Source organism: Procambarus clarkii, chromosome 43 (assembly GCF_040958095.1).
Source record: "Procambarus clarkii isolate CNS0578487 chromosome 43, FALCON_Pclarkii_2.0, whole genome shotgun sequence".
NCBI lineage: Eukaryota > Metazoa > Arthropoda > Malacostraca > Decapoda > Cambaridae > Procambarus > Procambarus clarkii.
The window spans coordinates 2,233,572-2,247,128 of NC_091192.1; the positions used below are offsets into that span (position 1 = coordinate 2,233,572).

Below are 13,557 nucleotides of genomic sequence, written 5' to 3' on the forward strand. Positions count from 1 at the left end.
TTCAGGTTTCTGCTCTTTGGTACTGGTGGTAGATTTGTACGTGTGCAGCCTTTCTCCGTCCTGGCAACGGTCGAGACGGCTGGTTTCCGGAGGGGTTCTTGGGTTATTGATGCTTGATTGGTTTGGCCGGGGTGCATCCTGTGTTGGCCGGTTGCGCTTTTTGCCGTTACCTGCGTACCGTGTCTGGGGATGCGCTTTGGTTTGATCCGGTTCCCCTCGTTCCCTGTTTCAGGGCTTGGGTCTCCCAGGTCGTCCGCAGAGTTTTTCAGTCTTCCAGCCTGCAGTCTGTCTTTGCACCCGTGTTGTTTGGACGTTTGCAGCTTTTGCTGCTATGTTGGTGACGTCTAGGGCTCATTTCGGGCGCAGGGAATTGAGGGTCGCACAGGTTCTTGGCCGCCCGTTCTTTATGCGCGTCTGCTCCTGTGCGTTCTTGTTGCCTTGGGTCGCAGGTTGCAGCCTGTTGTCTCGGCTTCGCATTGCGGAGTTTGTGGCAGTCGCCTCCCGGGTTAGCCCTTTCTTTTCCTTTTCTTTGGGTATGAAGCTCCAGGGAGCCGTAGGAGCTCCTCACAGAAAACCAGCGTTGAATGTAATGAAACGCCATTTTCTGGGTGAGCCCCGGAGGCTTCCTGGCAACCCTCCCTCCCACCGTTCGGCATTTTTTTCGCGTTCGTTGAAGCTTAGCTTCCGAACTGAAACTTGGCAGCCGGCGCGGTAGGTCTAGGGCTCCCCCTCCCCCTCTCGGGGCGGGGAGGGCTGCACGAATGATCGGCGCGGCAGTAAAGTGTGATGTTTGCTTGTTTGCTTGTTTCCTTGGGATTGTAGGGAGTTTCTACCTCTCTGTTCGTTTTTTTGTTTTAGTTTTTTACCATGTGGGGTTTGTTTTGTCATGCCTACCTTTCTGGGTGCCTGACCCCGGTCGATGGCAGATAAGGAAAACCCCAATCACAGGAAGGTTTTCCAGTGCCATTGCTCCCTGAAACCTCTCTGAAGGGGCCAGGTTCTGGCGCTGGTCCCTGGTAGGTCTGAACTCCTTAGCTAATGTCCCGGTCTAATATAACATACATTAGCCCGATAAGCTCCAGGGAGCCGTAGGGGCTCCCCACAGAAAATGGCATTTCATTACATTCAACGTTGGTTTTTTTGCCCTCACACTGGCTCCCTTGTGCCCCCTTTTCCCTCCACCCACTGGATCCCTTGAGCTCCTTGTTTCCCTGCACCCATTGGGTCCCTTGTGCCCCTTTTTTCCCCTCAATCCACTAGGTCTCTTGAGCTCCTTATTTCCCTCCACCTACTGGATCCCTCTTGGGCCTTTTTTTCTTTCCACCCACTGGGTCCCTTGGGCACCTTTTTCCGTCTACCCAATGGCTCCCTTGGGCTCCCATTTTCCCTCCACCCAATGGGCTTTCTGTTCTCCTCTTACTGGACCCCTCCTTGCATTCCTCCCTCTTGTGTGTACAGTATATGCATAATGGAACATTGGCAGTGTGGGGATGTCATGTGAGAAGGTGAATTGACGTCTGTCACTTCACTCACACAAGAGGGCAAGATAGCATATCCAAACAATGTACATAGCCATTCATTTTACCATTCATGGCTTGAGGCTTAAGACAATACTTCCAGCACTCTGTCTCCTCTTTAGTATAAGAATCGTGTTCTGATCCATGGGACGCGTGATTATAGCATAAGAATTTATAATTTGTTATATGTAGATACCCAGGGCTTTAACTATACCAATTGGGGGTATGTCTGAGGGACGAATTACTGACCAGAGATCACCCCATATCACCCCCACCCCACCCCTGACCTTGGAAGGGGCTCTGGTGTTTTGTGTATACACAAGGTGCCTAAACTAAGGAGAATCGAGCCCTTTTAATTGGCAGGAATGTCCGTAATTAGAAGTAGTAGTGTATGTCTCCCAAAAGCTGTGAGGACACCTCACTGAGAGTCGTGTAGCTAGTAGGAGAGTGACATAGTCACTGAGTCACGCATACACTGCATGACTCCAATCTGAGACCTCACCCCTCACACTGACTCGTTGTCTCATGGTACTTAAGCAACAGGAGACAAAGTCAGTGTGAGGGGTGAGGTCTCAGATTGGCGAGACGTTATGAGTGGAGTCCCGCAGGGGTCAGTCCTTGGACCTATACTGTTTCTGATATATGTAAATGATCTCCCACAGGGTATAGAATCGTTTCTCTCAATGTTTGCTGATGATGCAAAAATTATGAGGAGGATTGAAACTGAGGACGATAGTAGGAGGCTACAAGATGACCTAGACAGACTGAGTGAATGGTCCAACAAATGGCAGTTAAAGTTCAACCCGAGTAAATACAAAGTAATGAAACTAGGCAGTGGAAACAGGAGGCCAGACATAGGATACAGAATAGGAGATGAAGTACTTAATGAAATGGACAGAGAGAAAGATCTAGTTGATATCACACCAAACCTGTCTCCTGAAGCCCACATAAAAAGAATAACGTCTGCGGCATATGCGAGGCTGGCTAACATCAGAACGGCGTTCAGGAGCCTGTGTAAGGAATCATTCAGAATCTTGTACACGACATATGTAAGACCAATCCTGGAGTATGCGGCCCCAGCATGGAGCCCGTACCTTGTCAAGCACAAGACGAAGCTGGAAAATGTCCATAGGTATGCCACTAGATTAGTCCCAGAACTAAGAGGCATGAGTTACGAGGAAAGGCTGCGGGAAATGCACCTTATGACACTGGAAGACAGAAGAGTAAGGGGAGCATTATCACAACCTACAAAATTCTCAGAGGAATCGACCGGGTAAACAAGGATAAATTATTCAACACTGGTGGGACGCGAACAAGGGGACACAGGTGGAAACTGAGTACCCACATGAGCCACAGGGACGTAAGAAGGAACTTTTTCCAGTGTCAGAGTAGTTAACGGATGGAATGCACTAGGCAGTGATGTGGTGGAGGCTGACTACATACACAGTTTTAAATGTAGAAAAGATAGAGCCCAGTAGGCTCAGGAATCTGTACACCAGTTGATTGACAGTTGAGAGGCGGGACCAAAGAGCCAAAGCTCAACCCCCACAAGCACAAATAGGTGAGTATATTGAGAGTCACATAGCTAGTACTGTATTTGGTGGCGTAGGATGTTGGTGCCAAGTCTTCCCTGATTAGCTGGAGCAACATGCTCAGTTCTGTAAAAGAACAAGATTTTATCCTCCATGACTGAAGTTGATGCACCCTGAAAGAGGAGAGTGCCATTGTCTTCCTTGGACCATTGTTACCAGACCACCGACAAGGATAGTCAAAGGTATCAGCAGCGGACAATTTCCATAATGTGTGCTAACTACCCGTTGACAACTCTTGCTGCTCCTGTAAGTGTGCCTGCTCTAGGCAGTTGGACAACTCATACCACTTGCACTAACTATGCACCTCTTGCTGTAACTGGCCAGAAATAATTTAAGATACTGTTATAGTGCCACTGCTGATCCAGTGATTGTGACCAGATGGTATCCAGTCTCATAAGAGAATGTGCAAGAGGAAGATATTTGGACAGTTTGTCTACTTGTTTTCCCCATAGATTGCTATAATGCAGATGAGACCTTATTTGAGCCGTCACTGAATTTGTTAGTAAAAGTGTTGACACTATCATTATATTGTTGAGCTGATGTGTTTGACATTTGCTCTAGCACTTACTTTATAGAGCTTGTACACACACTGATCAAGACAATTTCCATATAAATGCCTTGATAGTATCCTATGAGTGCAGTTCCAGTATGCAATTTGTGTAACATATATTTATTGCTGTATTAAATGAACTAACGGGTTCCACATTATGTTTTCCGTTAATTTTAAATGGTGGTTGCTATTCTAACTTACACTGTTCTCTAACCAGTACTGTAATGTGGTCATGTTCACATACGCTGTCATATATTCCAGTAGTTGGACCTGATTCATAATTGCTCATCTTTAATGTCGTCATAATATTTAGTATATATTGGCAGTAAAACAAAATTTGTGCACATTTTTTGAATCGTTGTATATGATGTAAAGTGTCTAATTTCTGTATTAATGATCTTTCAAACCAAAAATGGTACCACATAAGTATTTTGTGTAGATGAATTTCATTTCTTATATTGCAGCAAAACCTGTATGAGAGCTTTGTGACTGCTCGAGATCGCGAGGAGCGCGGAGAGTTTACCCGTGATGGAAGGGGAGCAGATGGCAAACCTCGACAAGGGCATACTATATACGTCTTCGGATACAATATATCAGAAGAAGTGCTGAAGAAAGCTTTTTCAACTTTTGGAAATATTGTTAATGTCAACATGGAAATTGAAAAAAAGTATGTATCCTTGTTTTGCAGTTTTAAAGATTTCAAAATATATTGTGTTTATAGGAGGGTATTGATTTTTTGGTCACTTTGAAATGTTCTTACAGAATCACATAACTTAAAAAATTGTATATATATAAACCAGAACATACAAGGAAAATTTACATTTAAATTGTTGTATGGAGGAAATTGGAAGTAGGTTGAGAGAATACTTAGAAAGTCAAATGGGTAGAAGTGATGACATAGGTGCTCATGTGAACATGTTTGGATTTGATGGCTTGAGAAGAGTGCGAGATTGTATGGCTGCTGGTGTACCTATGGAAGAGGTGAGTAAATGAGGAAATGTGGAAAAGCTGCAGACGTTGATGAGGTTTATGTAGTAATTATTAAATGTTGTGTAGAAGAGGGAAAATTGAGTGAAGAATTTGCTAGAAGGCATGGAATAGTGGCACTGGGTCAGAGGATTGGAAATGAACAGAAAATTCCTGTCCTGAAAAAGAGGGGGTGTAGATCACACGTACGCACATACGTACGTTAGAGAAGATTCAGCGGTATGCGACCAGGCTCGTCCCGGAACTGAGAGGTACGAGCTACGAGGAAAGGCTAAAGGAGCTGAACCTCACGTCCCTGAAAAACATTAAGAGTATGGGGAGACATGATAACCACTCTACAAAATTCTCAGGGGAATTGATAGGGTGGACAAAGACAAACTTCAGCACGGGTGGGACATGAACAAGGGGACACAGGTGGAAACTTAGTACCCAGATGAGCCACAGAGACGTTAGAAAGAATTTTTCAGTGTCAGAGTAGTTAATAAATGGAATGCACTAGGAAGTGATGTGGTGGAGGCTGACTCCATACACAGTTTCAAATGTAGATATGATAGAGCCCAGTAGGCTCAGGTATCTGTACACCAGTTGATTGACAGTTGAGAGGCTGGGACCAAAGAGACAAAGCTCAACCCCCGCAAGCACAATTAGGTGAGTACACACCAAGACAAAGCTTGTAGAATGGACTCGTAATGGAAAGAATATGGCGTACATGGTGACCAGACCACACACTAGAAAGTGAAGGGACGACGACGTTTCGGTCCATACTGGACCATTCTTAAGCCGATTGTGAGAATGGGCAATTGACTTGAGAATGGTCCAGGACGGACCGAAACGTCGTCAGTCCCTTCACTTTCTAGTGTGTGGTCTGGTCAACATAGTTCAGCCACGTTATTGTTACTCATCGCCTGCACATAGCATTTTTGCACCTGGAAAAAGCATATAATAATAGAAGTAAGACACTAGAGAGTGGTGAACATGTATGGATTTAGCAGAAATGTTTAATGCAGTGAAAGTTTCTATATAGGCAGTAGTAGATGTGTATGTTAATGATATAATGAGTGAATAGTTTAACATAATGCAGTAGTAGGTCAGGACTGTGTGATATCCCCTTGGTTATTCAGTATATACAGGGAGAGATTCATAGAGGGAAGCTAGAGTTAAGAAAATTGGAGAAGGATGCAAGCCTAATATATAGGCCTAATGTGCACAATTTTAGTTCTGTACTTTTGGAATGTTTTATGTACATAGTATACAGAAGTTGCAGTTCCCTTAGCTGAGAGTGATAGATTTATAGAGACATCCATTTGGCTGTCCCAAGTGATAATGGACAACACTAATAAAACAGACATGTGGCATGAAAGTCATACACATTTCCAAATGGTAAAATTTTTTACCAGGCCCTCTGACCTTCAAAACAGGCACCTGGGGTTGATAAATGCTATCATCCAATGGCAACAGAATCTAATGTCACTGCATGCAGCTGCCCCCAAAATTAACTATTTTGCTCAGGGCCATCTTAACAACATTGTAGGCGCTGGGCAGAGCAATGTAGTGGGGCCCTTACCCAGATGATGGGGCCCACCCATCAGGATTATACACAGACAACATGCGGGATGTGAATACCGACAGTTTGCCGGCACTTTCCCCCATCAAAACAGACATGATACTAGAAACTGGCTGTGGCTGAAGGTGATCCCTGCTAATCCAATTAAACATGATGCTAAATGGAGGGGAGGGGGAAATCTACATTGCCTACACTGTGGGTAGCAAGTGTATACTGACAGCTTGCTCGATCCCTGCCCTTGTCAAAATGCAAGAGATGCTAGAAACTGGCTGTGCTGAAGCCAACCTTGCTAATACAAAATTAATATGATGCTGGTAGAGGTTAGGAGTGCTGGAGAGAAGGAGAGATTATACTGTACTTCCTGAGAGCCGGAAGCCATATGCCACAAATCTTACAATTTCACTCTTCAAACTCTGGGGTCTGGAACTTTTTGCCTGCAAAAATAAAAATAGGCATACATCCAAGACCTATCCTTGCCTAATGGAAGCAGAGCTAGAATCTGGCTTTGCTCTAAGAGGGATAGCTTGGAAGAAAGATCAACCCAAAATCAAGAAAAACCCACCAAAAAAGTATAGGTGCAACAAATCGAGTAACTATTAGTACTTGAAGGAAATTAGGCACCGCAAGGTAAATGATCATTGATGCTGAATAAATACGTAAACTGTGATATGATGGATTTCTACCATGTTTGTGTGTGTTTGGGACAAAAAGGGTCAACTATACCGCACCGGGGACCATCTTCACTACCCTATGCTAAGTACTTGCCATAAAATTTGAACAAAATAACATACATAATATTACAAATATACGGTATACATATACTGTAATATTATAAATATATACATATGATATTATAAAGAGTAAAATTACTGAAATCAACAAGTGGTCCATACAGTGAAGCACAAATACAATACATCAGACAATGGAGATGTGTGGCAAGTGTTCGGAAGTATTGGGAAGATGTACTGTAGTTGTCAAGTGTTGCATCTGTAACATAAGATTTCACCTGGGCTGTGCAGAATTATCTCCAGGATGCACAAACAGGCAAGGAATTTACTGGGTTTGCAAAGATGACAGGTTAATGTGAGAGAATATAACTAAACTGATGAAAAACATTCCCAAGTCACAGAGATTATCATTCACAGAAAAGCTACCATTGATATATGTGGACTGAGAAAAGAAAACGCTGGATAAAGACCAAAGCTCAGGAACAGGTAGTTAAGAGAACCGCAGCAGTAGTGTGGAGGAAGAGGGTATTGTGGAACAAAACAACAGCAATATTGCAGAGCCAGGTAATATAAACAATGAGAGCAACAGTGAGACAGAGTGCATAAATGAAGGAACTGGGACGAAAGACGGAGATGGCTCCAATAAAGATGTAGACAAGACAGGCACAGGTATAAATACCTTGAATAACGTAAAAACTGAAAATATTTGTTAATTCTACGCTCATGGAATATGCAAATATGGAAAATTAGGAGCAAAATGCAATTTTCTGCATCCTCAAAAATGCAGGAACATGTTGGCGAGGGGTACATGCCGTTTTGGAACGGGGTGTAGATACTTCCACCCTAAATTATGTCAATTTTCAATTAGGGACAAAAAATGCTACAATCTTCAGTGTCCGGAATTCCACGTGAGAGGTACACAGCATTATAGATGGAAAGATCAATATGACACTACTGGAATTTTTTTTAGAGGAAGGCAGAAACAGAGTAGAAAATATAAGAGAGAGGAACAGTCAGATGGAACCACTACAGGATTACAGAGGGAAAGGGACATTACCCCACAAGACTGGAATACAAATTATCAACAAGCACACAGGTACTACACCACACTCAAAAGCAAGGAAGAGGCGCAGGGCGAGAGGGGAAAACCAGGAAGTCACAGCTCCCAACACAACACCCCTAGAGGCGAGGGGGGAACCCACAACCAGCTACCCAGTAACACCAGAAGGGAGGACAACCCCGCCACCCTCCTTTGCATAGAAAACCCCCTACCCCAAACCCTCCCTGCCTCCACTGATTTTGCTGAATGTTCAGCAAAATCTCCCTCCCCCACACCCAATCCCCACCCTTCTACCCCTCCCCTCCTACCGAGTCCTCACTTCCCCCCCTTTCCTTCCCGTCCTCCCTCCCCTTTCACCCCATACCCTCCCTGTCCCTCCCCCTTCACTGGATCCCCCGCCCCTCATCCCAGTATCCTCTGAGACCCTGTTATCCACCTCACAGGTCCTCACACCCATAGAACAGCCTCCCCCACCAGCAGAACACTCACCAAGGAGGCAATTTGAGAAGGGACAGAAGAAAGTGAGCCTCAAAGCAATGTACACTAACATAGATGGAATTACAAATAAAGCAAATGAGCTTGGAGAATGGGTAATAGAGGAAAACCCAGACATAATAGCCCTCACAGAAACAAAGCTCACGAAAACAATAACAAACGCAGTGTTCCCACAGGAGTATTATGTTATGAGGAAAGAGAGGGAAGGAAGAGGTGGGGGTAGTGTAGCTCTGCTGGTAAGGAAAGGCTGGGATTTTGAGGAGATGGATATTCAGGACTTTGAAGGTTTCAGTGACTACATAGCAGGTACCGTAACAAATGGAGGGAAAAAAATTATAGTCGTAGTCATATATAATCCACCACCAAATGACAAAAGACCTAGACAGGAATATGATAGAAACAACATGGCCACCATTAACATAATAGAAAGAGCAGCTTCTGTTGCTAGTAGGAATGGATCTGGACTACTAATTATGGGAGACTTCAACCATGGGAAGATAAATTGGAAGAACAGAGACCCGCATGGCGGACCAGAAACATGGAGAGCTAAGCTGCTGGACGTGGCAACAAGAAACTTTCTAAGCCAGCACATCAAAGAACCAACAAGAATGAGAGGAGAAGATGAACCAGCAATGCTTGATTTGATATTTACCCTAAATGAGTGGGATATAAGGGAAGTTAAGATGGAAGCGCCCTTGGGAATGAGTGACCACAGTGTATTGAACTTTGAGTACCTGGTAGAGCTAGGGCTTATCTCCCCCAAAAAAGAACTAGGAATCAAAAGGCTGGCATACCGAAAGGGGAATTATGAACAGATGAGAAGTTTCCTAAGTGAAATACCTTGGGACACAGACCTCAGAGATAAGTCTGTACAGGGTATGATGGAATATGTTACCCAAAAGTGTCAGGAGGCAGTAAACAGGTTCATCCCGGCCCAAAGGGAAAAATCCGAGAAGCAACAGAAGAATCCATGGTATAATAGGGCATGTATGGAAGTGAAGAAACTGAACAAAAGGGCGTGGAGGAACTTCCGGAATAACAGAACACCAGAAAGCAGAGAGAGATACCAGAGAACCAGGAATGAGTACGTCAGGGTGAGAAGAGAAGCAGAGAAAAGTTTTGAAAATGATATAGCAAACAAAGCCAAGACCGAACCAAAGCTACTCCACAGTCACATCAGAAGGAAAACAACAATGAAAGAACAGGTATTGAAACTTCGAACAGGCGAGGACAGGTATACAGAAAATGACAGAGGTGTGTGTGAAGAACTCAACAAGAGGTTCCAGGAGGTCTTTGCAATAGAACAAGGTGAGGTCACTGTGCTAGGAGAAAGGGAGGTAAACCAGGCGGCCTTGGAAGAGTTCGAAATTACGAGAGAGGAGGTCAAGAGACACCTGCTGGATCTGGATGTTAGGAAGGCTGTTGGTCCAGATGGGATCTCACCATGGATACTGAAAGAGTGTGCAGAGGCACTTTGCTTGCCACTCTCCATAGTGTATAGTAAGTCACTGGAGACGGGAGACCTACCAGAAATTTGGAAGACAGCGAATGTGGTCCCAATATACAAAAAGGGCGACAGGCAAGAGGCACTGAACTACAGGCCAGTGTCCTTGACTTGTATACCATGCAAGGTGATGGAGAAGATCGTGAGAAAAAACCTGGTAACACATCTGGAGAGGAGGGACTTCATGACAAATCGCCAACATGGGTTCAGGGAGGGTAAATCTTGCCTTACAGGCTTGATAGAATTCTACGATCAGGTGACAAAGATTAAGCAAGAAAGAGAGGGCTGGGCGGACTGCATTTTCTTGGATTGTCGGAAAGCCTTTGACACAGTACCGCATAAGAGGCTGGTACATAAGCTGGAGAGACAGGCAGGTGTCGCTGGTAAGGTGCTCCAGTGGATAAGAGAGTACCTAAGCAATAGGAAGCAGAGAGTTACGGGTGAGGGGTGAGACCTTCGATTGGCATGAAGTCACCAGTGGAGTCCCACAGGGCTCTGTACTCGGTCCTATCTTGTTTCTGATATATGTAAATGATCTCCCGGAGGGTATCGATTCATTTCTCTCAATGTTTGTGGACGATGCCAAAATTATAAGGATTAAAACAGAAGAGGACTGTTTGAGGCTTCAAGAAGACCTAGACAAGCTGAAGGAATGGTCGAACAAATGGTTATTAGAGTTTAACCCAACCAAATGTAATGTAATGAAGATAGGTGTAGGGAGCAGGAGGCCAGATACAAGGTATCATCTGGGAGAGGAAATTCTTCAGGAGTCAGAGAAGGAAAAAGACTTGGGGGTTGATATCACGCCAGACCTTTCCCCTGCAGCACATATCAAGAGGATAACATCAGCGGCATATGCCAGGTTGGTCAACATACGAACGGCATTCAGAAACTTGTGTAAAGAATCATTCAGAACTTTGTATACCACATATGTCCGGCCAATCCTGGAGTATGCAGCCCCAGCATGGAGTCCATATCTAGTCAAGCATAAGACTAAACTGGAAAAGGTTCAAAGGTTCGCCACCAGACTAGTACCCGAGCTGAGAGGTATGAGCTACGAGGAGAGACTACGGGAATTAAACCTCACTTCGCTGGAAGACAGAAGAGTTAGGGGGGACCATGATCACCACATTCAAGATTCTGAAGGGAATTCATAGGGTAGATAAAGACAGTCTATTTAACACAAGAGGAACACCCACAAGGGGACACAGGTGGAAACTGAGTGCCCAAATGAGCCACAGAGATATTAGAAAGAACTTTTTTAGTGTCAGAGTGGTTGACAAATGGAATGCATTAGGAAGTGATGCGGTGGAGGCTGACTCCATACACAGTTTCAAGTGTAGATATGATAGAGCCCAATAGGCTCAGGAATCTGTACACCTGTTGATTGACGGTTGAGAGGCGGGACCAAAGAGCCAGAGCTCAACCCCCGCAAACACAACTAGGTGAGTACACGGTTCTAGATAGAAAACTATCACCTGAGGACCACATAAAGAATATTGTGCAAGGAGCCTATGCTATGCTTTCTAACTTCAGAATTGCTTTTAAATACATGGATGGTGATATACTAAAGAAATTGTTCATGACTTTTGTTAGACCAAAGCTAGAATATGCAGCTGTTGTGTGGTGCCCATATCTTAAGAAGCTCATCAACAAACTGGAAAAGGTGCAAAGACATGCTACTAAGTGGCTCCCAGAACTGAAGGGCAAGAGCTACGAGGAGAAGTTAGAAGCATTAAATATGCCAAAACTAGAAGACAGAAGAAAAAGAGGTGATATGATCACTACGTACAAAATAGTAACAGGAATTGATAAAATCGACAGGGAAGATTTCCTGAGACCTGGAACTTCAAGAACAAGAGGTCATAGATTTAAACTAGCTAAACACAGATGCCGAAGAAATATAAGAAAATTCACCTTCGCAAATAGTGGTAGACGGTTGGAACAAGTTAATTGAGAAGGTGGTGGAGGCCAAGACCGTCAGTAGTTTCAAAGCGTTATATGACAGAGTGCTGGGAACACGGGACACCACGAGTGTAGCTCTCATCCTGTAACTACACTTAGGTAATTACTTAGGTAATTACACAACACCCATCCTACTACCAAAACTGGATGAACCACTTCCAAAACAACACACCCTGGACCTGGGTAGAGAGGGGGGAGAGCTACCAAAGCCCACCAGAAGTGACATGCAATGTGGGAAATCATTCATATTTGCAAACATACAAGGCTTAAAATCAAAATCAAGAAATAAGGTTAAGTTCATAAATGGCCTTCTAATAAAATCGAACTCGATATTTGGTGCATTTACAGAAACCCACACCAAAGACCACATGGATTCCAAATTGTAATCTATACATATGTGAGAGTAATTAGGTCAAGTGGAGGAGTAGGTCTGTATATTAACCCTTAAATTGCGCATCGCATCATATGATGCTTTGACCGACTTGCGGTAAATTGCGCATCACATCATATGATGCTTTGGAGTACTACGCAAGATTTAAACCGCCTGTGGATACATGGAGTTCATCACACCTTCATCAGGGCTCTTGTAAACAGATGCCATTTTTTTTTTTAAATCGTGGGTCAAATTCCCGGGTATTAGGAGCCTCAGTATTGAGTGAGCTACCAAGCCTGACGCATGCAGCATGAGCTCACAGCACTGCTGTTCAGCTTGTGACCACAGCATCGCCTAAAAATGCCATAATATACTTGTTCATGCTATTATGTAGCGATGATATTATTACAGAAGCCCCCTGACTGTGATAAAACTGACCAGGGTTTTGATGATAGCAGGATTGTGGTGATATTTAGCGCTGTGCTCCATGGAGGGAGGAGTAATGCTGTGGGAAGCAGGGTAGTGGCGTTGTCTTCTGACTGTGTGTGGCCACCTTTTATTGACTACACTCACCATACCAGCATAGTGGTTTGCTATGGTGAACACAAATGTAGATACTTATATATAACATGTGTGTAGAGGGTATAAACAGCAAGAGGAGTAGGTTGGGAGCTGCCATTTTGGTGAGGGCGGTGGCATCGTCTGCACGACTTATCATGTTGTTTACCGGTGACCACGATGATCTTTGGGCACCACACCAGTTTACTTGTGCAAGTATGGTGAATAAAACAGGTAGATATTTATATATAATGTGTATATATAGCATAATAACACCACAAACAGTATTGTTGGAGGAGAAATATTAGTGCGTCTGGCCTTGAGGGCAGCAGCCATCAGCTGACTGTGTGTAGCTACTTCTTTGTGCCTTTACTCGCCATACAAGCTTAGATGTACAGTTATGGTGAACAAAACATGTAAATACTTATATATAACGTCTGTATATAAAAGCAAAAACAGTATGGAGCTGGTCGGCCGAGCGGACAGCACGCTGGACTTGTGATCCTGTGGTCCTGGGTTCGATCCCAGGCGCTGGCAGAGTTTCTTTCACCCTATGCCCCTGTTACCTAGCAGTAAAATAGGTACTTGGGTGTTAGTCAGCTGTCACGGGCTGCTTCCTGGGGGTGGAGGCCTGGTCGAGGACCGGGCCGCGGGGACACTAAAA

General features: G+C 44.3%; 1 protein-coding gene across 1 annotated transcript in view; it reads left to right on the plus strand.

The window, feature by feature from the left end:
- Nelf-E (negative elongation factor E) overlaps positions 1-13,557 on the plus strand; it is a 93,137-nt gene that overhangs the window by 48,119 nt on the left and 31,461 nt on the right. The window contains exon 4 of the mRNA XM_045738433.2: positions 4,124-4,326. Coding sequence (XP_045594389.1) covers positions 4,124-4,326 — 203 coding nt within the window. The remainder of the gene's footprint in view (positions 1-4,123; positions 4,327-13,557) is intronic.